The sequence below is a fragment of the Mustela putorius genome, unplaced genomic scaffold (assembly GCF_011764305.1).
Source record: "Mustela putorius furo isolate JIRA1106 unplaced genomic scaffold, ASM1176430v1.1 tig00000731_pilon_pilon_pilon, whole genome shotgun sequence".
Lineage (NCBI taxonomy): Eukaryota > Metazoa > Chordata > Mammalia > Carnivora > Mustelidae > Mustela > Mustela putorius.
The window spans coordinates 3,307,626-3,334,329 of record NW_025421461.1 but is presented as its reverse complement, the minus strand read 5'-3'; the positions used below and the strand labels follow the sequence as shown (position 1 = coordinate 3,334,329).

General features: G+C 38.9%; 1 protein-coding gene across 1 annotated transcript in view; it reads right to left on the bottom strand.

Annotated features, from left to right (window-relative positions):
• LOC123393060 (translation initiation factor IF-2-like) overlaps positions 1-8,161 on the bottom strand; it is a 74,427-nt gene extending 66,266 nt beyond the window's left edge. The window contains exon 1 of the mRNA XM_045083680.1: positions 7,943-8,161. Within this exon, the coding sequence (XP_044939615.1) occupies positions 7,943-8,161 (219 nt within the window). The remainder of the gene's footprint in view (positions 1-7,942) is intronic.
• Between the last annotated feature and the right edge of the window lie 18,543 nt (positions 8,162-26,704).

Sequence of the window (26,704 nt, the reverse complement as noted above, 5' to 3'; positions counted from 1 at the left end):
AACGATCACTACACAGTATGTTAAAGTGATGCTTTCATTTTTCATTACAGTCACAAGAGGGATGTGTGTGTGTGTGTGTGTGTGTGTGTATTTCCACATGTATATGTGTTGCATGTGCAGGTGCAAAGCTAAATTAGAGGAAGTTAAAATTCCTTGAGAAGTTTTTTGTTTGTTTTGAGAAAGCAAAGCTAGAGTAGGCTGAGTTGTCCTGCAAAATCCATTCTAGGGAAGGTTTAGATTAGACTGCATCACAATTTGTAAAACTTTAACAGAGAAGAGAGGAGACTCTATTAAATGCAGTGGTTTTAACAAATATTTAGGGGAAACACTAAGCAAGGTGTGACTGTAGACAGGACAGAAAACTTCTGCAAAAAAGATTGAAGATTGAGAAGTATGGTATTTCCAGATTAATGAAGACTTTTACACATTTCCTGTCATTTATGGAAATTCTGTGGCTTCACCCAGAGTACTGGCACAAAAGATACGACTTTCTAGAAATAATTTTCCGATATCAGGACGATTTGCATATGAACATTAAGATACTGAAAAATTTGGAAATCAATTGTGTTGGAGAGAATGAAAATAAATGATCCCATTTTTATGTTTTTGGAAAATGTTCATTAGAGACTAGGCTGCCAAATTACCACAGAATAATTACAGAAAGAGGTTACATGTCAGTAATGTCATAGGATTGAGAATGTCCAGCTTGACTGATGAAGATCCCATTCAGGAACATATGTCTCCACCCACTCAAGATATCAGTCTTCATTGCAGTATCTTCTTCATTGTTTGCTCAACAATTTCACTGCTGATTTTCAAGGAAACAAAATAACTAATTCATTAAAAATTATTAAAAAGTGATAAGTGGGTAATAAAAAATATTAGAAAAACCCAGAAGACCAGTATGTCCTATAGAAAGTGGGACAAAAGTAACTGCAGCCATAACCACCATAGCCTCCAAGGCCACAGATGGAACCATAATCACAGCTCAGACCACTAAAGCCACCAAGGCCATAGCCAAGGCCACCATAGTAATTGCCGTAGTAGTAGCTCATGGTGTCAGGGCTTTAGGATTTGGTTTGGTGTTGAAATGATTTTCTTGAGAATGAGTATCACCACCTGTGCTTGGACTTTTATACTCCTTCATTCTGGGTGTGGTAAACCACAATGCAGGAGCTTCATTCTTTTTGAAAATCCATTTTTGTTGAAAACAGTACTATTATGCTGTACTTTTCCTATTAAGGTAGTCTCAAAGATGCATGCATAAATTTTTTCTTTTAGTTTAATTTTCATTCCTCCAAACCAGCCTTTGTATTGAATAGTTATTTTCATGTCTTCAAAGCCTATGTTTTCATATATTTCTATATCTACATCATAATAATCAGGCTTCTTGGGCACTTGGGTAGCTCAGTCATTAAGTGTCTGCCTTCAGCTAGGGTCATGATACCAGGGCCCTGGGATCGAGCCCTGCTTTGGTGGGAAACCTGCTTCTCTCTCTCCCACTCCCCCTGCTTCTGTTCTCTTTCAGTGTATATTTCTCTGTCAAATAAATAAAATCTTTTTTTAAAGTAATAATCAGGCTTCTTTACTTTAGAGCATTTGAGATTTTGATATTTGTCAATGATATGTCCATTTTGCCTTTGATAGGATTCTCTTCAATGATGATTTCTCCTTCATATTTATGATTAAATAAACTAGGGTAAATTTATTGAATAGTCATAATGGTTGTAAAGTCTTATTTTTCAGAAAGGAAATAGGAACAAGAGTGTGCTTTTACTTTCTTGTTTGCATGTTTGTATAATAAATTCAGCACTTTCATACCTGTAAAGATAATATTCGTAATTCAATACTCCTGTCATAAAATAAATCAAGGCTTCTCTCTGAAGTTTTTTCCTGCTGCAACTTGTATTAAACCTCTGTTCTACCTAAGTGAGCCTCTTGAATCATTTCTTAAAATTTCAAATGCTTTTCTCCCTTGGGGCTTTAACTCAAACATTCTCTCTCATTCCAAAGTAACCTCCTCCCCTCTCCTTCTATCTTCCTTTAAAGTTTCCAGTTTACAAACGCCTACTATCACAGTACTAATCTTCCATATTGACACTGCCTCTTACAAAATGTGTTTTTCATTTTTAACTGGTTACTAAGACTATTTTTAAAAACTTTGAGGTTATGGAACTGATGTCTAATGGGATGATTTCTAAATATGTATCTGTCGACTTTTTAAAATTTGTTTTTTCTTGAAATACCAATTTAAATTTATATATGCTTTTTGAAGAGTTATTTATACAAAGGGATGCTTTATATTTCATATTGCAAAACAGAATCACAATTAAAAGTTTATATTTATAACTTATGAGGAAAAGAATACTATGCTAAGCCTTTGGGCAGAGAAATAATAGATGATAAATATACAAATAATCACTCCATGTACTTTAAATCCTACAATTTCATATTACTCACAGAGGAGTTTGAGTACACCTCTTTATGTTGTACACACGTGTATGTATTTGGTGTGTGTTAATGAATACATACACGTGGTTTTTTTCTTATGAACAACATAAAGGAGTGTATGGAAGAGTTAAAGTGATACTTAGTTACACTGATTTCAAGACTGAATCAGAGGAATTAATTATTATAGTGCTGGCATGTCTTATAAATAATTCTGATAAGTATAAAATGAGTTGCATCAAGAAGTATAAGAATTCTTTAAATAAGAAGAGAGGAGGAGGTTTCAGCAAAGAAAAACAGTTTTAGCTCATGACCCAAGACAGAGGTAAGCAAGGTGTGTCCTCAGTGAGCAAAACACTGTGTGGCTCACGCACAGAATTTAAAGAATAATTGATGATTGGGAAACATATTAATGTAAGACCAAGGTGGACCATACATTATATGCTATAGTTTTCTTTAGGGCAATGGAAGCAAAGTACTGATGTTTTAGGAAGACATATTTTATCTGCAATGTGGATTGTATGATGAATCTTTGGAAGCAGAAGGACCACTTGAGAAGCTCTTGCAATAACCCCTTATGGAACAAAATAAGAAAAATGGACTGGAAAGTATGACCCTAACACATCATGAAAAATCAATAACATGTGTGCAGATATTTAGAGACAAGTATAAACCTTATAAGCCATAGTTATATTATTTTTCCTTATGTTTAAATGTATTGTTTTATACCTGTTCAGATTAGCTTTATTAAATACATATGTATATATATTAGGCTCTAAAATTGCTCAGTATGTCTGTTTAAAATGCATACATTTAAATAATTGTGATAAAATTCACTTCTTTGGATTTCTAGTCAGTCATCAATCAGTTGGAAGGGAAATATGTTTGTAAACATTCAGGAATAAGAACTCATCCAGGCAACTTAACTGTATGTATGTATTTATTTATTTATTCATTACTTATTTATGAGAGAGGAAAAGAGAGCATAATCACAAACACATGCCTGTGTGTGTGCTGTGGTGGGAGGGGGAAGAACAGAGGGAAAGAGAATCTCAAGCAGACTCCCTGCTGTGTGCAGGACCTCATGCTGGCCTCTATCCCAGGACCCCAAGATCATGACCTGAGGCTAAACCAAGAGCCAAAGGCTTGACCAGCTGAGCCACCCAGGTGCCCCTTGGCAATTTAATTATAATAATAAAAAGAAAACCTTATAAAAATAAATTACTTGCTGCCAAAACCTACTCTGGAAGGTCATTTTGGTTATTTTCCTTAGAATTTAAGATGTAGTTATCTGCTGGCCAGGGAGTAATTTTCAGGTGTTTCCTGGCAATTATAATTAATATATGAGTAGAAATTACATAAAAGTATAATTAGTTAAGATCAACCTTATAATATTCTTTCAATAAGGTATTTTCACTTGGAAATCAAGTGACAGTGTAGAGGCAAATAGTGTGAGATGAAACTTTCTTTTCTTATAGTCACATATTTATCTATTCTCTGTTTCTATCATTGAGGGCAGCAGTTTCATTCAGGCCTATAACATTGAAAATGTGGACTCCTCACCTTAAACCAGTTAGAATGGCCAAAATTAGCAAGACAGGAAACAACATGTGTTGGAGAGGATGTGGAGAAAGGGGAACCCTCTTACACTGTTGGTGGGAATGCAAGTTGGTGCAGCCTCTTTGAAGAACAGTGTGGAGATTCCTCAAGAAATTAAAAATAGAACTTCCCTATAACCCTGCAATTGCACTCCTGGGTATTTACCCCAAAGATACAGATGTAGTGAAAAGAAGGACCATCTGTACTCCAATGTTTATAGCAGCAATGGCCATGGTCACCAAACTATGGGAAGAACCAAGATGCCCTTCAATGGATGAATGGATAAGGAAAATGTGGTTCATATACACTATGGAGTATTATGCCTCCATCAGAAAGGATGAATACCCAACTTTTGTAGCAACGTGGACAGGACTGGAAGAGATTATGCTGAGTGAAATAAGTCAAGAAGAGAGAGTCAAGTATCATATGGTTTCACATATTTGTGGCGCATAACAAATATCATGGAGGACAAGGGGTGTTAGAGAGGAGAAGGGAGTTGGGGTAAATCGGAAGGGAAGGTGAATCATGAGAAACTATGGACTCTGAACACCAATCTGAGGGGTTTGAAGTGGTGGGGGGGGTAGAAGGTTGGGGTACCAGGTGGTGGGTATTATAGAGGGCACGGATTGCATGGAGCACTGGGTGTGGTGAAAAAATAATGAATACTGTTATGCTGAAAATAAATAAATTTAATTAAAAAAAAAGAAAATGTGGACTCCACTCACATTTCTGTTCCTTATCATCACTCAGATGATCAGTCTGCATGGCATTTTTTTTTTGAAATTTATCTCCTTAAACACCTGTGCTTTCTATGCTTAACCCCATTTGTGGACACCATATTTGAGTTGGAACTTTCTTGCCAAGTACCAAGATTCTGGTATTTTATCTGGCTTTCAATGATTTCTCTTTTAAACTCGTTTTTTTATTTTCTATGCCATTACTGTTTTTAAATTTCTGACTTTATTTTATTGTGTGTGGGGTGTGTGTGTGTGTGTGTGTGTGTGTGTGTGTGTGTGTTTGTATACTGGACTTATATATTGTGGAAAAAAATAAGTACCAAAAACTTGTTAATCTCTTTAACAGAAAGAAGTAACCTGTCATAGTAAAATTATCCTTAAAAACTAAAAAACGATATGTATGTTTCTTTGATGACATCTGAAGCCTCATCTCACTCTTAAGAGCAAGGACATTGTTTTAGTTGTTGAGAGGAATTAGATGAAATGTAGGCACAATGCAGGCATCACTAATTACCATTCTATCATTTTCAAATATTTTTAATGGAAGACTACTGTATAAAATCAAGATACAACATAACATAGGTATATTTTCCTAAAAGTCTTAAGTGTATGAATAAAAGAAGGCATTTCTCAGGTAATAGATACAAAATTTTACCAGCCAAAGTAGTATAGTTTATACCAGCTAAATGCAAGCTGACATGGATTTCACAAGATAACAAAGCCAGAATCATCTGTATCTTTATCCATTAACTACTCATGTGTATTGATGAGCTTACCTGCCCATACCAGCCATAAAGATACAAACCCAGCCATAGACAGAGCCTTGGAAAATTTGTCCACTGGACTCTGGGCCAGGGATATCTGTCAGGTGAAGGATGGGCTCTCCCAGGCACCTCCAGGCCCATGCTGGGCCAGGTCTGGGCTCCAGAGTGAAGTTGAAAATTTCACCAGGGGTACCCTGCCTGGGCTCTTCTCAGCCAGTGTGAGTGCTGTAGGTCTCATGAGTACAATTCAGAAATATCCGTGGACAAAACCCATCCTTCCTTTGTGGTCCTTGGTCCATTGGACACCCTTTGTGGATAAAGAAACTATTTTAAAAATATAACAGTGGGGCACCTGGGTGGCCCAGTCTGTTAAGCATCTGCCTTCTGCTCAGGCATGATCCCAGATTGTGCCCCGAGTTGGGCTCCCTTCTCAGCGGGAAGTATGCTTCTCCCTCCCACCACTCATGTTCTCTCTCTCTCTAATACATAAAAAAAAATATTAAATAATAATAATAATAATAAATAGGTCAACTAATCTTCAACAAAGCAGGAAAGATTATTGAATGGAAAGAAAGATGGTCTCTCTAACAAATGGTGTTGGAAAAATTGGACAGCCACATGCAGAGGAATGAAACTGGACCATTTTCTTTCAGCAGAAACAAAAATAGACTCAAAAGGGATGAAAGCCCTAAATGGGAGACAGGAATCCATCCAAATTCTGGAGCAGAACACAGGCAGCAACCTCGGTGACCTCGGCTGCAGCAACTTCTTGCTAGACACGTCTCCAAACACAGGGAAGGAAAGGCAAACCTGAACCATTGGGACTTCATCCAGATAAAAAAGCTTTTGCACAACAAAAGAAACCACTTACAAAACCAAAAGACAATGGGACAGAATGGGAGAAGATATGTGCAAATGAAAAATCAGATAAAGGGCTAGCATCCAAAATTTATAAAGAACACGTCTAACTCAACTCCCAAAGAATAATCCAATCAAAAAATGGGCAGAAGACACCAACAAACATTTCATCAAATATGACATCCAGATGGCCAACAGACATATTAAAAAATTGCTATACATCACTCAGGATTGGGGAAATAAAAATCAAATGAGCTGACCACCTCACACCCGTAAGAAGGGCTACAATTAACCAGTCAAGAAAGGACAGATGTTGGAGAGGATGGGGAGAAAGGGGAATCTTCCTCCACTGTTGGTGGGAATGCAAGCTGGAGCAGTCACTCTGGTAAACCATATGGAGGTTCTTCAAAAAATTGAAAATAGAGCTACCCTACCACCCAGCCATTGCACTACTGGGTATTTACCCCAAAGATAAAAATGTAGTGATCCAAAGGGGCACCTGAACCCCAATGTTTCTAATGTTTATAGCAGCAATGTCCACAATAGCCAAACTATGGAAAGAAACCAGATGTCCAATGATAGTTTAATGGATAAAGAAAATATGGGATAGAAACACACACACACACACACACACACACACACAATGGACTATTGCTCAGATATTTAAAAAAATAAAATCTTGCCATTTGCAACGATGTGAATGGAACTAGAGGGATTTTGCTAAGCAAAATAAATCAATCAGTGAAAGACAATTACCATATGATTTCTCTAATATGTGGAATTTAAGGAACAAAACAGAGGAGCATGGGGAAGAGAAGGAAACAAGATGAAATCAGAGGGAGACAACCCTTAGGAGACTTAATCGGAGGAAGCAAACTGAGAGCTGCTGAAGGGGATGGGGATAGGATGGGGTAACTGTGTGATGGGCATTGAGGAGGCATGTGATGCAATGAACACTGGTTATTATATAAGATGGATGAATCACTGAACTTTACCTCTGAAACTAATAAAATACTATATGTTAAATAATTGAATTTAAATTTAAAAAGAAAAATAAATAATAAAATTATCCATATTATTACAATAATGGTTAAAGCAATGACAAAATTAGAATTACTCTTTATAGTAGCTCAAATCTATAGTTAAATTTATATTATAATTTATATGTATGTAAAAAAATTTTAGCACCCGTGTCCTTATAATACTTTGTTTCTATAAAAAGTATCATTGCTGTGAATCTCAGGACACGTATCCCTATCCCATCTGACAAACAACACAGATTAACCTCTTCATTTGGGGTTCCAGTCTGTCTACCTGATCTACCCTCCATGACACAAAAGTGTTCCAGCCCTCATTTTGTCACCAGCGACCAAGTCCGTTTATTCCCATGGCATCTTGGTGCCATTTTTTAAGTCCGATTTTCCAATCAATGGGGGGGGGGGGCTCTCATATCTGAAACCTCAAATTGATCCAAAAGCAATCCTGAGATCCTGCTGGTCAGCCTGGACTCCAGAAGGCATCAAGACGTCTACCAACCTGCTCTTTCCTCATGCTCGGCGGGTGCCCCAACACTTGGCCCCCCCGCCCCTTTGCTCGTGGCCCCATTGCCCATGTCTCCCCGGGAAGGGGGCCCTGCACGAGTTGCTGCGTCCTATCGCCTTTCTTGGTCGTTCCTACTACTCCCCAAACCTGTCCCTGCCCCTGTTGAGATCTGGCAACGCAGGGAAGGAAGTGAGTCAGCCTTGGCAGATACATGCAACCGCAGTGATACACATGGAACCACTGAGAACCCACAGCGCCCTTTCCTTACTGACAGATCCCCATCTCTGGGTCCAAAACGCCCCCTCCTGTAAGCCCGCAGCTGTCCAGTCGGTTCCCGTGGGCAGACAGGCAACATCAGCCTGTGCTGGTCCACCCATCTGCGTGGCCCCACAACACCCCCCCCCCCCGCCCCCGCTGGAAATGCGAGGCCCGCCTCTTCTCCAGCAAACCTACTGGTACAACCCTCAGTGGATCGGAGACCTGCAGACACCGTGGCCCTGCTAGGAGATCCTGCTAGCGCTGCCGGCCTCCTGGAACTCTGCTTCTTGGACTGCAGTGGAATCCCATGCCTTCCTCCATAGGAACACTATGAGGGCGACGCCAGGACAGGCGCAAAAGTGTGCGCGCTGCTCCAGGCTCACAGGTGCACCAGGGCGCGCAGGTGGAGGCCCCAGGTTGGATCCCATAGGTTGGCTGGGATCCCACTTCTCAGTGCGAGGAGGGCAGAAGGCACGGGTCATGGACCAGGATAGCCCCGCTTGGAGTACAGCCAGCAGGATCCGGGCAGTGCCTGGCACCGCGGGACTCCAACTGCAGAAAGAGGGCTTTTTTTTTTTTTATCCAAGAGGTCTCCTGAAACCGCCTTTGCCTGACCGGAACAGCCAAGGAGAAGGGGGCCAACTCTTGGCGATTCCTGTGCCAGCGGAAAATGTCAAAGTTTCCTGGAGATGCCAAAAGCCCCTGTGCCTTACCCCACAGAGTGACAGGAGTGCTCCTCGATCTCCAGGATGGACAGAGAAGATTCCACGGGGTTCCGGTGGGCCTGCCCTGTGACACTGAAACCATGAAAGTACTGGCTGAAAACGTGGATGGATCCATTTCAGTGTATGACGTTGGAGTGGACAAGGTCTTAGGAATAAAAAATAAGTCCAGAATCCATAAAGGAAAAATGATTGATCAACTTAACACCTAATGACTAAATACAGTTTACCTTTGCATAAACTACAAGGAAAGTCAGTAGACAGTAAATGGGTGTGGGAAGCATTCGGGCATATATGGATGTACTAAGAATATTGATTTCAGCATTCCTTGTTACAGGAACAAAAAGTTGGGAAAAAATAATAGCCATTCAGAGGAGCCAGATGAATCTCTGGTGTGTCCATACAGTGCAGTACTATCCGTGTGTGTTGTGGTTTATGAGCAGTCCAACTCATTCAGCTGTGACGAGTGACTAGAGACTGGGTAACTTTAAAACAACAGAAATTCATTTCATGGATTTTTTTTGGGGGGGGATGTTGACTTGTATTAGTTATTTATAGAGTTGGAATGCTAACCCTTTATCAAATTTGTCATTTACAAATATCTTCTCACATTCAGTAGGTTGCCTTTTAGTTTTGATAATTCCTTCCTCGTGCAGAAGCTTTTCAATCCAATGATGTCCCAATGCTCTACTTTTGTTTTTGTTTTTCCTGCTTCAGAAGACATATCTAGAAAGAAGCTCCTATAGCCGATGTCAAAGAAGTTACTGCCTGTGCTCTCTTAAAGTATTTTTATGGTCTCAGGTCTCACATTTTGGTCTTTAATCCATTTTGAGTTTATTTTTGTGTATGGTGTATGGAAATTGTCCAGTTTCATTCTTCTGCCTATAGCAGTCCAGTTTTCCCAATACCATTTGTTGAAGAGACTGTCTTTTTCCTCTTGGACGTTCTTTCCTCCTCTGTCAAAGATTAACAGAACATGTAGCTGTAGGTGTATTTCTGGGTCTTCTATTCTGTTCTATTGGTCTATGTGTCTGTTTTTGTGCCCAAACCAAACTTTCTTGGTTACTACAGCTTTCTAATATAATATGAAGTCTAGATCCAGGGTCTCTGTTTAAAAAGCACTCATTCTACCCATAATTTATACAAACACGAACTCCAAATAGATCACATACATAAAGGCAAAAGGTAAGACAATACAACTTTAAAGGAAAAATTCTAATAAAAAATATGTGGACTCTGGGGCTAAACAAAGAGATTTTAGACTTGACACTCAAAGTGTGATTCATATAAAGGAACAGATCAGCTGGAATTCACCAACCTTATAAAATCCAGGCTCTGCGAAAGGGACTTTTAAGAGCCTGAAACCAAGACTGAGAAGAAAGACTGAGAAAATATACATGATTTACACACACACACACACACACACACACACACACACATATGTATGTATTTAAACTGTCAGTTTCCATGATAGCCTTGAAATACATGATTATATATCTATATCTATATACTATATATCTATATCTATATATTTGCTCTCTATATAGAGAGAGATCAGAGTCAGAACATATATATATATATATATATATATATATACATATATATATTCAAATCAAATAATTTAATAACTGAGTAGCATCAATAGAAAGTTGGGGCTACCACATCGGGTTCTCTGCTCAGCAGGAAGCCTGCTTCCTCCCTCTCTCTCTGCCTGCCTCTCTGCCTCCTTGTGATATCTCTGTCAAATAAATAAATAAAATCTTAAAAAAGAAAAAAGAAAGTTGGGGGCTATAGCTAAGGTTCTTTCCTTGCATTACAATGTCATGTACCTTTAATAGTTTTGAACCAAATAATACTTTCTTCAATATAAAAAAAATTCAAGAGTCTTATTTGCCTTCTAGTAAAGTAGTCATTTATCTTGAACTGCTCAATGGTAAAATAAGATATTCTATAGAAAGTACAGATGGATGAATAAGTACTAGGGTGAATGGAAAACATCTCAAGGCAAAAATGCAGGAGCCATACATAATAGAAAAGGATGTTTATGGAACACAATCAATGACCTTGTCTTGAATTCTGTGTCTGAAAGAGAAGTGTTCTTAGTAGAGGAGCCAACTAGAGACCATATTGTGTCTATAGTCACTGCTAAACTTTCCATGGATCCTTGAGAAGTTAGATTTAAAATTCAGTAAATTAGAGGGGGAGGAGTCAAGATGGCGGAGAAGTAGCAGGCCGAGACTACTTCAGCTAGCCGGAGATCAGCTAGATAGCTTATCTAAAGATTGCAAACACCTGAAAATCCATCGGCAGATCGAAGAGAAGAAGAACAGCAATTCTGGAAACAGAAAACAACCACTTTCTGAAAGGTAGGACCGGCGGAGAAGTGAATCCAAAGCGACGGAAAGATAGACCCCGGGGGGAGGGGCCGGCTCCCGGCAAGCGGCGGAGCAACGGAGCACAAAATCAGGACTTTTAAAAGTCTGTTCCGCTGAGGGACATTGCTCCAAGGCTACCCGGGGCAAAGCCCACACGGGGTCAGCGTGGCCTTAGGTCCCGCAGGGTCACAGAAGGATCGGGGGTGTCTGAGTGTCGCAGAGCTTACGGGTATTGGAACGGGAAAGCCGGCTACAGAGACAGAGCCGACAGTAAGCTCGCAGCTCGGGGTGACCTTGAACTGGTCGCAGGCTCGGTGAGCTCGGAGCACGGCCGGAGGTCAGGCAGACGGGAGTAACTGGGCGCGGTTCTCTGAGCGCGCACTGAGGAGTGCGGCCCTGGGCTCTCGGCTCCTCCGGGCCGGAGACCAGGAGGCCGCCATTTGTATTCCCGTCCTCCGGAACTCTACAGAAAGCGCTCAGGGAACAAAAGCTCCTGAAAGCAAACCCGAGCGGATTACTCACCCCGGCCCTGGGTAAGGGCGGTGAAATTCCGCCTGGGGCAAAGACACTTGAGAATCACTACAACAGGCCCCTCCCCCAGAAGATCAACAAGAAATCCAGCCGAGACCAGGTTCACCTACCAAGGAGTGCGGTTTCAATACCAAGGAGAGCAGCAGAATTCTAGAGGAGGAGAAAGCAAAGCACGGAACTCATGGCTTTTGCCCTTTTGATTTTTTTTAGTCTTGCAGTTAATTTAATTTTTTTCTTTTTCAATTTTTGTTCTTTTTTCTCGCCTTCGAGTAAACTTTTTTTTTAACTGTTACCTTTTTCTTTTTTAACGATTTTTTACAGGTTTATCTAATACATATATTTTTTCTTTTTTATATTTTTCTTAGGTGTTTTCTTTTTTTATTTCTTTTCTTTTCTCTTTTTTTTCTTTTTTCTTTTTTTTTTCTTTCTTCCTTTTTGAACCTCTTTTTATCCCCTTTCTCCCCCCTCACGATTTGGGATCTCTTCTAATTTGGTTAAAGCATATTTTCCTGGGGTTGTTGCCACCCTTTTAGTATTTTACTTGCCCCCTCATATACTCTTCGCTGGACAAAATGACAAGACGGAAAAATTCAACACAAAAAAAAGAACAAGAGGCAGTACCGAAGGCTAGGGACCTAATCAATACAGACATTGGTAATATGTCAGATCTAGACTTCAGAATGACAATTCTCAAGGTTCTAGCCGGGCTCGAAAAAGGCATGGAAGATATTAGAGAAACCCTCTCGAGAGATATAAAAGCCCTTTCTGGAGAAATAAAAGAACTAAAATCTAACCAAGTTGAAATAAAAAAAGCTATTAATGAGGTGCAATCAAAAATGGAGGCTCTCACTGCTAGGATAAATGAGGCAGAAGAAAGAATTAGTGATATAGAAGACCAAATGACAGAGAATAAAGAAGCTGAGCAAAAGAGGGACAAACAGATACTGGACCACGAGGGGAGAATTCGAGAGATAAGTGACACCATAAGATGAAACAACATTAGAATAATTGGGATTCCAGAAGAAGAAGAAAGAGAGAGGGGAGCAGAAGGTATACTAGAGAGAATTATTGGGGAGAATTTCCCCAATATGGCAAAGGGAACGAGCATCAAAATTCAGGAGGTTCAGAGAACGCCCCTCAAAATCAATAAGAATAGGCCCACACCCTGTCACCTAATAGTAAAATTTACAAGTCTCAGTGACAAAGAGAAAATCCTGAAAGCAGCCCGGAAAAAGAAGTCTGTAACATACAATGGTAAAAATATTAGATTGGCAGCTGACTTATCCACAGAGACCTGGCAGGCCAGAAAGAGCTGGCATGATATTTTCAGAGCACTAAATGAGAAAAACATGCAGCCCAGAATACTATATCCAGCTAGGCTATCATTGAAAATAGAAGGAGAGATTAAAAGCTTTCAGGACAAACAACAACTGAAAGAATTTGCAAACACCAAACCAGCTCTACAGGAAATCTTGAAAGGGGTCCTCTAAGCAAAGAGAGAACCTACAAGTGGTAGATCAGAAAGGAACAGAGACCATATACAGTAACAGTCACCTTACAGGCAAAACAATGGCACTAAATTCATATCTCTCAATAGTTATCCTGAATCTTAATGGGCTAAATGCCCCTGTCAAAAGACACAGGGTATCAGAATGGATAAAAAAAACAAAACCCATCTATATGTTGCCTCCAAGAAACTCATTTTAAGCCCGAAGAAACCTCCAGATTTAAAGTGAGGGGGTGTAAAAGAATTTACCATGCTAATGGACATCAGAAGAAAGCAGGAGTGGCAATCCTTATATCAGATCAATTAGATTTTAAGCCAAAGACTATAATAAGAGATGAGGAAGGACACTATATCATACTCAAAGGGTCTGTCCAACAAGAAGATTTAACAATTTTAAATATCTATGCCCCCAACGTGGGAGCAGCCAACTATATAAACCAATTAATAACAAAATCAAAGAAACACATCAACAATAATACAATGATAGTAGGGGACTTTAACACTCCCCTCACTGAAATGGACAGATCATCCAAGCAAAAGATCAGCAAGGAAATAAAGGCCTTAAACGACACACTGGACCAGATGGACATTACAGATATATTCAGAACATTTCATCCCAAAGCAACAGAATACACATTCTTCTCTAGTGCACATGGAACATTCTCCAGAATCGATCACATCCTGGGTCCTAAATCAGGACTCAACCGGTATCAAAAGATTGGGATCATTCCCTGCATATTTTCAGACCACAATGCTCTAAAGCTAGAACTCAACCACAAAAGGAAGTTTGAAAAGAACCCAAATACATGGAGACTAAACAGTATCCTTCTAAAGAATGAATGGTTCAACCGGGAAATTAAAGAAGAATTGAAAAAAATCATGGAAACAAATGATAATAAAAATACAACGGTTCAAAACCTGTGGGACACAACAAAGGCAGTCCTGAGAGGAAAATATATAGCGGTACAAGCCTTTCTCAAGAAACAAGAAAGGTCTCAGGTACACAATCTAACCCTACACCTAAAGGAGCTGGAGAAAGAACAAGAAAGAAACCCTAAGCCTAGCAGGAGAAGAGAAATCATAAAGATCAGAGCAGAAATCAATGAAATAGAAACCAAAAAAACAATAGAACAAATCAACGAAACTAGGAGCTGGTTCTTTGAAAGAATTAATAAAATTGATAACCCCCTGGCCCGACTTATCAAAAAGAAAAGAGAAAGGACCCAAATAAATAAAATCATGAATGAAAGAGGAGAGATCACAACTAACACCAAAGAAATACAAACTATTATAAGAACATACTATGAGAAACTCTATGCCAATAAATTTGACAATCTGGAAGAAATGGATGCATTCCTAGAAACATATAAACTACCACAACTGAACCAGGAAGAAATAGAAAGCCTGAACAGACCCATAACCAGTAAGGAGATTGAAACAGTCATTAAAAATCTCCAAACAAACAAAAGCCCAGGGCCAGACGGCTTCCCGGGGGAATTCTACCAAACATTTAAAGAAGAACTAATTCCTATTCTCCTGAAACTGTTCCAAAAAATAGAAATGGAAGGAAAACTTCCAAACTCATTTTATGAGGCCAGCATCACCTCGATCCCCAAACCAGACAAGGATCCCACCAAAAAAGAGAGCTATAGACCAATATCCTTGATGAACACAGATGCGAAAATACTCAACAAAATACTAGCCAATAGGATTCAACAGTACATTAAAAAGATTATTCACCACGACCAAGTGGGATTTATTCCAGGGCTGCAAGGTTGGTTCAACATCTGCAAATCAGTCAATGTGATACAACACATCAATAAAAGAAAGAACAAGAACCATATGATACTCTCAATAGATGCTGAAAAAGCATTTGACAAAGTACAGCATCCCTTCCTGATCAAAACTCTTCAAAGTGTAGGGATAGAGGGCACATACATCAATATCATCAAAGCCATCTATGAAAAACCCACAGCAAATATCATTCTCAATGGAGAAAAACTGAAAGCTTTTCTCTTAAGGTCAGGAACACGGCAGGGATGTCCATTATCACCACTGCTATTCAACATAGTACTAGAGGTCCTAGCCTCAGCAATCAGACAACAAAAGGAAATTAAAGGCATCCAAATCGGCAAAGAAGAAGTCAAATTATCACTCTTCGCAGATGATATGATACTATATGTGGAAAACCCAAAAGACTCCACTCCAAAACTGCTAGAACTTATACAGGAATTCAGTAAAGTGTCAGGATATAAAATCAATGCACAGAAATCAGTTGCATTTCTCTACACCAACAGCAAGACAGAAGAAAGGGAAATTAAGGAGTCAATCCCATTTACAATTGCACCCAAAACCATAAGATACCTAGGAATAAACCTAACCAAAGAGACACAGAATCTATACTCAGAAAACTATAAAGTACTCATGAAAGAAATTGAGGAAGACACAAAGAAATGGAAAAATGTTCCATGCTCCTGGATTGGAAGAATAAATATTGTGAAAATGTCTATGCTACCTAAAGCAATCTACACATTTAATGCAATTCCTATCAAAGTACCATCCATCTTTTTCAAAGAAATGGAACAAATACTTCTAAAATTTATATGGAACCAGAAAAGACCTCGAATAGCTAAAGGGATATTGAAAAAAAAAGCCAACGTTGGTGGCATCACAATCCCGGACTTCGAGCTCTATTACAAAGCTGTCATCATCAAGACAGCATGGTACTGGCACAAAAACAGACCCATAGATCAATGGAACAGAATAGAGAGCCCAGAAATAGACTCTCAACTCTATGGTCAACTAATCTTCGACAAAGCAGGAAAGAATGTCCAATGGAAAAAAGACAGCCTCTTCAATAAATGGTGCTGGGAAAATTGGACAGCCACAGGCAGAAAAATGAAATTGGACCATTTCCGTACACCACACACAAAAATAGACTCCAAATGGATGAAGGACCTCAATATGCGAAAGGAATCCATCAAAATCCTTGAGGAGAACACAGGCAGCAACCTCTTTGACCTCAGCCGCAGCAACATCTTCCTAGGAACAAAGGCAAGGGAAGCAAGGGAAAAAATGAACTATTAGGATTTCTTCAAGATCAAAAGCTTTTGCACAGCAAAGGAAACAGTTCACAAAATCAAAAGACAACTGACAGAATGGGAGAAGATATTTGCAAACGACATATCAGATAAAGGACTAGTGTCCAGAATCTATAAAGAACTTAGCAAACTCAACACCCAAAGAACAAATAATCCAATCAAGAAATGGGCAGAGGACATGAACAGACATTTCTGCAAAGAAGACATCCAGATGGCCAACAGACACATGAAAATGTGCTCCATATCACTCGGCATCAGGGAAATACAAATCAAAACCACAATGAGATATCACCTCACACCAGTCAGAATGGCTAAAATCAACAAGTCAGGAAATGACAGATGCTGGCGAGGATGCGGAGAAAGGGGAATCCTCCTACACTGTTGGTGGGAATGCAAGCTGGTGCAACCTCTCTGGAAAACAGCATGGAGGTTCCTCAAAATGTTGAAAATAGAACTGCCCTATGACCCAGCAATTGCACTATTGGGTATTTACCCTAAAGATACAAACGTAGTGATCCAAAGGGGCACGTGTACTCGAATGTTTATAGCAGCAATGTCCACAATAGCCAAACTATGGAAAGAACCTAGATGTCCATCAACAGATGAATGGATCAAGAAGATGTGGTATATATACACAATGGAATACTATGCAGCCATCAAAAGAAATGAAATCTTGCCATTTGCGACAACATGGATGGAACTAGAGCGTATCATGCTTAGCGAAATAAGTCAAGCGGAGAAAGACAACTATCATATGATCTCCCTGATATGAGGAAGTGGTGATGCAACATGGGGGCTTAAGTGGGTACGAGAAGAATAAATGAAAGAATATGGGATTGGGAGGGAGACAAACCATAAGTGACTCTTAATCTCACAAAACAAACTGAGGGTTGTTGAGGGGAGGGGGTTTGGGAGAAGGGGGTGGTATTATGGACATTGGGGAGGGTATGTGTTTTGGTGAGTGCTGTGAAGTGTGTAAACCTGGTGATTCACAGACCTGTACCCCTGTGGATAAAAATATATGTCTATAAAAAATAAAAAATTATATTAAAAAATAAATAAATAAATAAATAAAATTCAGTAAATTAGATTTCACCCTTTAGTTAATTCTAATCCATACAGTATCATAAATGCAAAGCCTTCAAGTACTTTCTAAGAATACTCTTTGAAGTATTATTTTTTAATTTAATTTAATTTAATAAATTTCCAAATTTATTGCTTTCTGTGTCTCAATATGACCACACATATGTAGATCAGAGATGCCCTTTCCATGTAAATGTATGTACATATGTATATGAGATCATACATAACACATATCATTAATTTACTATACTGTGTAATATACTGCAATGGTTCTTGCTTTAAGGAGTAGCAAAGTAACCCAGCATACCTCAAAACAAGAAATTGAAAGAAAGAAAGAAAGAAAGAAAGAAAGCTAAACAGCAAACCTTGCAAAATTAAAAATAAATAAATTAATTAAATAAGCAATGGACTGTGTATTTGGAAAAACAAAGGCAATTTAGGAGTATTTTACACCTCAAAATTATAGGTAGAGCAAAAACAGTCATGATTAACTCCTTTAGCCCACTGGAGTCAATTCAGCTTACATGAGATAATTGTTAAATTCTCAGAAATTTGGGGAGCTGGTTATTAAATATAGATATTATTAAAAAGTAAATTGAAGCTTACAATTGAATAAGATATTAAAAATGAAGGTAATAGAAATTAAAAATTCATAAAATTATTTTGCTACATTTTACTATTAGCAATGTGCTTGAGGTGGTTTAAGTCGATTATTATACCAGCCCCGGGGAAACACTATATAATCATGTGCCACTGAACATCTCTTTGCAACACCTCTTTCACTGCTTTTAGTTGGTGCCTTAAAATCGACCATGGTGGAGGTACTTACAGCACAGAAATCAACTAAAGCTGCAATGTAAGCTGTTTTATCCCCCTCCATCCCAAAGGCAGCTGCTGCTAAACATTTTAAAAGCACACAACTGATATTCTGAACAGGGATGAATGTAGCTTCGTGGTTCACAACACAACCTCTGAATCTGAACTTGTCCACTAATATCTGTGTGCTCTTGCACAACGTTCTTAAATAAGTAGTGACCTAGTCTCTTTGTCTGTAAAATGGTTTATAAATCTTCTGAAGCACTTAACACTATGTCTGGATTAGAACTTTAAGTGACCAGTAAATGCTAACTGTAATCACTATCAACTACAAGATGGAGCAATGAACCACAGAAAGGGCCAGCAGAAAGGGTCTTATGTTCAAGAGAACTGATAAAATAGACAAATTAGGTTATTTCATAATTTACTTCATTCTTTATATAGAATTGTATGCCTTAGGAGCCAGAGTATAGGGAGAAATCAGTTGCATTCTCTGAAAAACCTACAAAGAATAGGGTTTTTATACTTGTATAAAAACATATATGCTTTCCTAATATTTAACTTTTTATGTATAGTTTTTTTTAACTTTTAATTTTAATTCATAGGGTTCTTTAACTTTTAACTTTTTAATTTTTTTAACTTTATAAACAGTATAAATCATCTAAATATATATATACATATATACACACACATATATGTGTGTGTATATATGTATATATTGTAGTAATTTAACCAAATATCCATCATGATCCAGTAGAAAGGTTCTAACTCCAGGACTTTGCAGAACTAACATTTTTATATTGATTCTATTTTAATTTCCTGTGTCTCGCAGAGCAAACCATCTATCTAAACCATGGATGGCCTCTACTTTCTTCAACTTCACATAGAAGTTATTTTACAAGGTTAGATTAGCAGCTGAACTTAACTCCATCTTATTTCATTTAAAATTTTTGATTTATTCTTTTGAGAGAAATAGAGCACAAGTTGGGGGTGTCAGTGAGAGAGGGAGAAGCAGATTTTTTACTCTGTTTAACTCTTAGAGACTAGTTTCAGTTTGACTATAATTTTTTCTTTAATTCTAGTGTACTATGGTATTCTCTACTGCTTATTTTTCTTTCAATTTGTTTTATTCTCTCCTTTTAGAGTTCCCTTTTAATTTTATTATTATTTAATTAATGTATAGTTATTTAATTAACATATAGTATTATTTGCTTCAGGGGTATGTTCTGTGAATCTTAAGGTTCAAGATGGTGACTTTGAAAGATCCTGAACTCACCTCCTTCCCCATACACTGAGTCCATATATGAAACAATTTCGGGGGAGGTGGGTTTAAAGGGAAAGTAAAAAAAAGAAAAAGAGAGAGAGAGAGAGAAAGAAAAAAAAAGAAAATCTAAGGTCTGGCTGAATAATTATCAACACACCAGGCTAATGAGAAGAAAACCACATCAAACAGGCTGGGAGAGGCTGGGTCACAATCCCCTAAGCCCTGCCACAGGCAGCCACCTGCGATCAGGAAGGAGCTCAACACCCAAACTTCCCGGAGTAGTGAGGGGTTTGAACCCCACACTGGGCACCCCAGCTTTTAAAACCAGCACCTGAGAGGCAAAGCCCCAAACATCTAGCTTTGAAAACCAGTGGGGCTTGTGTCTAAGAGAACACAGGACTGCAGTGATCTGAGAAATGGGTCTTAAAGAGCTCTGCAGAGTGGAGGTCTGGCGGTGGAGTGGGTTCAGTGGGAGACTTAGTTTTGGCTCAGGTCTGGATGGAGCTCGCTTTGGCCACACCTTAGGACCAGTTTGCTTAAGATTATCTTCCTCTCACTCTGCCCCTCCCAATCTTGCTCTCTATCCCTCCAATAAGTAAATCTAAGGAAGAAAGAAAGAAAAAAAAAAAGGACCTCTCAGTCAGATTTACCCACCCAGACTTCCTGTAAAACCGGCTCCTTAACTTACAGGAAAGCATTGGCCTGTGGGGTTGCCTAATCCCCCAAAAAGGCCAGGGTCTGCAGGAGTACTCCAGGGAAGGAAGCTGGTGAGGGCCAATTTTCCAGTTTTGCTCTCCTCCTCTGCCTTAATCTAGGTGGTGAGTGCCAATTTTTTTTAAGACCTTTTTTTTTTCTCTCCCTCTCTCTTTTCCGGGGCAGGTGCCATCTTTGCTTTCCCACCACAGCCGGTGAGCACCGTCTTCCTGCCCTCACTGGGCTGTGCCCTGGAGCCCCTGTAGTTCCTAGAAGAGAACTTTCTGCATGCATTTGGTGCCCAGATTTTTATGGCTGCTGCCGAGGGGAACCTCCTTGCTCCCCTGGTTCTGGTTGACCGAGAGGGGCTTGGGTCCCACGGGATTATGACAATCACCAAGACAGCTCTTGGCAATTTAACCACCCTCAAGCTGCTGCCAAGTGCACAGACTAAACCAAACCCATGTCTCTGTAAAAGAGCCTGATTGACCACCCTGGAGCTTCGGACTGAGGAACGGCTTTAGGCTTGGCACACACAGCTCGTAGTCTGGGGAGCTGCTCTCAAGCAATGTGGAACAGCCATCCTTCAGCATCCTGCCCTATCCCCTTAAAAGAGCATATCCACTTGTCTGAGCCCTCCAGAAGACCACCGCCAAACCAAATGCCACCGCCATCCAGAAAACACGTCCAGAGCACCTAGCTCTGCTGGCTATGAAGACTGATGCTGGTGGTCCCACTGGAATGCATAGATTTGCATACTTTTTTTTTTTAGAGATTTATTTGTCAGAGACAGAAAGGTGAGAGAGCATAAACGGGAGGGGCGGGGGCGGCAGGCAGAGGGGGAGGCAGCCATCCTCCCTGAGCAAGAAGCGAGGTGTGGGACTCTAGTCCAGGATCCCAGGGTAATGACCCAAGTGGTAGGCAGCCAATGAAGGAGGGAGCCACCCAGATGTCCCAGATTTGCATACTTTAGAAACTGTTGTCTGTTCAATCACCCTGAGTCTGGGTGCTGGACATCCTCCCTTTTGTGGCATTAACAGGTCTTGGCATGCTTTCAACTGCTTGGAGCTATGAAAACAATACAATATATGGCTTGGACAATCTCAAAAGTGTGAGAGACAACTGAGAGCTGGGGCAGGGATGAAGGACAAGATTCGTCTCAAGGCCATTCCTTCAGGACTGGGAGAAGTGGTTGTTTCATCTAATGCATGGAAACCAACAGAGCCAAGTAAAATGAAGAAGCTGGAACGTGTTTCAAACAAAAGAACAAGGTAAGACTTCAGAATGGCTCTTGAATAAGCATTATAATTTCCTTATCTACCTTCCATATTCTTAGCTTTACTTTCTAGACATTTTTATTGTTAAAAATTAACAGATAGAAATGGTTGAAAAAAGAACCTCATGTCCTTCATTTGGTTTTGTGTGTGTGTGTGTGTGCGTGTGTGTTATGAGTTTTGTTTGTTGTTTTCCTTCTATCAACTACTTGTGCATCTTTAAGCAATACAGCCTAGTTTTTCCTCTTTTGGAACTTTTACATAAAAAGGAATAAACTGAATCCATTATTTTGTTTTCCTCTATTCATTGAATAATATTTCAAATTCATTTATATTGTTGTACATACCTGCCATTTGTTCATTTTTATTGTTTTACAGCCTACCATTTTATAGTACACCAAAATGTACTGTCGACTGGCATCTAGTGGCTTCCAGTCGGAGATGACAAACAATGCTGCCATAAACGTTCTTGTTCATGCATCTTCATGCACATGAGACTTCACAGGTCTAGATCTGTAGTTCTCAAAGTTTCGCATGTATCAGAATCATCTGTGTAAGTTTTGGTAAAATAGAATTCTGGGCACACAGGTGACCATATACAGTTTATATCCTTTTCTTACTCTATGTTTCTTTTCTCAACTCTCTTGTGGATTTATTTTGCTCAACTTTTTCTAAGGTCCTGAGACAAATTCTCTGCTAATCATTTTTTAACCATTCTTCTCTTTAGTATACATTTTAGGCTGCAGGTTTCTCTGTGTATTGCTTTAACTGCTCAAAAATTTTGAGTAGTTTCTATTATCTTTGACTTCAAGATATTTTCTATTTCCCATCATATGTGGGCTTTAGAAGTTAACTCTTTTTTTTTTCTCAGCATAATGCCCAGAGATCCATCCAGATTGCTGCATTTATCAATAGTCCATTCCTTTGCATTGCTGATTATATCCCCTTGTATGGATGAACTACAGTTTGTTTACCCACTAATATGTCAGGAGACTGTATCCTAAAGGACTTGGGTATTGTGATCTGAGACTCTGCCTTCTATTTCAGTCTTTTGTTTAGCAGACACCTCCTGATAGTACAATAAAGGGAAAGGTGGAAAAGAGATCCAGTTTCCTCACTTAGTCTCCTTTTAGTCTCTTGGGGGAAAGATGCAGAGGTGGAAGTTCAGGATCCCCATGAGGCCTCTGGTTGCATTACCCTGGCTAGGAAGAGCACCTTATTATTGTTTCCACATGATCTCCACTGATGCCCTTGTGTCTGTGGGTTTGGAGCAGAGGAGGGTTTCTCACCTCCAGACTGGGATGAAAGTTTTTCTTTTCCACTGGGTCCTTTGTAATTGTCTTGAAGGGAGGAGAAGAATCATATTACAGTGGGATAATAGTAAAAATCTAGGCTCCCACTTGGTCATGATCTTGGGGTCATTGGACCGAGCCCTGCATCAGGCTCTGTACTCAGCGTGTAGCCTGCTTTCCCTCTTCCTCTGCCCCTCACCTACCCTACTCTCTATCTCTAAAATAAATAAATCTTTTTAAAAACTGAATGTGTGTATGTACACATATATATACACATATATATGTATATATATAAATAAAACATGCATAAATTCTATATGCTGAAAACTTTAAAAAAGTGATAAAAGAAATAAATGAGCCTTATCATGTTCATTAATCAGTAACTCATTAAAGATGCTAATTCTCTCCAAATTATTCTGTAGATTGAATGCAGTTTCTATCAAAATCCAAACAGGACTTTTTTCCCCCAGATATAAAGCAACCAGTTCTAAAATTTATAAAGAAAAACAAAGGAACTAGAATGACCAAAATAAATGAAAGACAAGAATAAAGTTGGAAGGGGGGGTGCCTGGGTGGCTCAGTCATTGGGCGTTTGCCTTCAGGTCAGGTCATGGTCCCAAGGTCCTGGCATCAAGCCCCACATTGGGTTTCCTGCTCAGCGGGAGGACTGCTTCTCCCTCCCACTCCACCTGCTTGTGTTCCCTCTCTGGCTGTGTTTCTCTCAGTTGAATAAATAAATAAATAAATCTTAATTAAAAAAAAGAATAAAGTTGGAGGAGTTACACTAGCAATTTTAAGACTTACTGTAAAACTATAGTAATTAAGTTAGTATGGTATTGGTGAAAGGATAGACATATAAATAAGAAGAACAGAACTGAGATTCCAGAAATAGATCCCAATAAATATTTCCAATTGATTTTTGGCAAAGGTGCAAAAACAATTGTAGGAATAAAGGCTAGACTTTTCCACAAATCGTGTTGGGACAACTAGAGATTCATAAGCAAAAGAAATGAACCTTGTTCTAAATTTAATATATTATACTGAAATTGCTCAAAATGAATCATATATATAAATGTAAAATATCTAAAACTTTTAGAAAAGATAATGGAAAAAATCTGTATATTAGGTTTAGACATAATAAAAAAAAGGAAAAGAAAAAACCAAAACACCATAAAAGACATTGTTAAGAGATTCACATGTTTAGCCACAGAATGAAAGAAAATATATCACATGCCCACAAATAACTGGTGTACAGAGTATACATAAAGGAAGCTCAAAACTCAAAAATAAGGAAACACATTTCCAGTTTAAAAATTAGCAAAAAACATGAATACCCACTTCACCAAAGAGATAAGGATTAACAAAGAGGATAGTCAACATTGATAGCCACTAAGGAAATGCAAAATGAAACCATGCTGAGATGCTACTACACAACTATTAGATGACTTAAATTTGTAAGTATGTATGTGTGTGTGTGTGTGTGTGTGAGTGTGCGCACGTGTGTTTCTATGTATGTGTTTGAATGTTCACAAAGTGACAGTATGCACAGCAACTGGAACTTCCACAACATTGCTGGCAGGAATACACAATAGCACAGCCTTTTTGCAAAATGTTTGGTAGAATGGTAAACATAAACTTACTTGTGACCCAACAATCCCACTCCCCCCACCACTTTTTTTTTTTTTTTTTTTTTTTTTTTTTTGGTGAGAGAGAGTATGTGCATGTGACTCAGGCACATGTAAGCAGGAGGAGGAGCAGAGAAAAATGGAGAAAGAGAATCTCAATCTCAAGCAGGCTCCATGTCCTGGGAAGAGTTCCACACTCTCAATCTTAGGACCCTAAGATCAGGACCTGAGCCAAAATCAAGGTTTAATCAACTTAGCCTCCAGCAATCTCATGCCTGAGTGTCTATTCTAGAGACATGAAAATGTATGCTTATGCATTAACTTGAACACAAATATCATAGTGGCTTTATCGATAATTGACAGAAACTATCAACAACCCAAATGTCCTTCAAGGAATGGATCAGTTATGGTTTGTTTATCCATGCAGTGGAATACTATTCAACAAGAAAAAGAAGTAAACTTTTGAAGTATGCAAGATTTGGAATGAATCTCAAATTGTTAACACTGTATAAAAGAAGTCAGTGTTAAAAGGTGTGATTCTAATATTATAGCACACTTGAAAAGTCATATCTACTGAGATACAGAAGCAATCAGTGATTGCTAGGGACTAATAAATGTATGATGATCTTAACTTAAATATATGATAGCTCCAGGGAACTATTTTTAGGGGGTGTTCCATTTTTAGGGGGTGAGTCAACTGTTCTGTAACTGATTATGATGGTGCTGACATGAATCTAAACGTGTTAAAATCCATAGAACTCTACACCAAGGAGGGGAAAAAAATTTTACTCAAGGTGAAAAAAGCAAGATGATTGTTAAGTATAATTAAAATATTTATTTTTCAAATCTGAAATATATTTTCTGCTTTCTCAAACTCACACACATTCCTCACACTGAGGGAATCTAAACTGGAACCTGCTGACAAGATAAACTGAGAAATGTAATTTTTAGCATCCCAGCCCTGCAATGCATCAAGGGGCTTAGAAAGACAAGGATATTGCCGACAACCAATATCCAGCACACCTTTTCTTCTTGACTTCCATAGCTAAAACCATTCCCAGGAAATCAAGACTCATTCCCTCATAGTATTCTCATTGTGACTTTCCTTCAGAGATGTAGTTCAGTGTTCCTCCTTCCCTATGCTGTTTTCTTCCAGTCCTCTGTAACCATATCTACTTTCCTACGGAAACTATATTTCATTTTCCAAAGAGTAATTTTTCCAGAGTTCAGATAACACAGGGTGTGGGCTATCATGTTTGGAGAGGTAGAGGAGGAATAGCGTAGAGAGGCTTTCACTAAACCCAAGATGAAGACCCTCACAAGAAGAAAATATGTTGTGCAAAACCTACTGAACATCACCCAGTTCATCAGCCAAGTACATACAAGAAAAATCAAAAAGTGTGTACTTTAGTTTGGGATATTCCAACCTAAAAACAATCCAGAGTAGGCAGAGATTTGGTGTGTCTGATCCTCATTATTCCACTCACCCTCAATACCCACTGCACACATTTCCTTTTTATTTTTTAAAGAAAGAACATAGGCAGGTGAGTGGGAGGCAGTGGGTCGGGGCAGAGAGAGAGGAACAATGAGAATCTTAAGCAGCCTCCTTGCACAGAGCCCCACACAGGGCTGGATCTCACAACCCAGAAATCATGACCTGAGCAAAAGTTAAGAGTCCAACACTTAACCGAATGGGCCACCCAGGCACTGCACGCAAGTATCTTTTATAGTAATTCGGTATGTGTGTCTCTCATGTATCTGACTTTCTCCCTGGGTTGTGAGCTACTTGAGTGTGAGTATCATGGTTTGCTCATCTTTGTATCTCTGGTGCTTAATATGATGTCAACTACATGGCAGGATTTCCATGAATAAATGGAATGCTAAGGTGGAGCTTGAAAAGTTTTCTACCATATCTCCAACTGGCTGTTCAACATTCCTGTGTATAATCATCTAGTCACTTCAAACATAGGATATCCAAAATAAAATCCATTTATTACTTAAATCTTTCTTCTCTCAACAAGTTAATAGTGATTTTTTTAATGGATAAACCCCTCAGATCAAGACGTCTTATCGATCCATGTAGCTACTAAAGACACTTAAGAGATGTGGGAACAACAAAAATAGAGAACAAACTTTCCAGGAAGACAAAAATGAAGATTATTGAACATTGGGCAATAACTAACTGTGATCTATCCAGAGGTACTGATGGCATTTT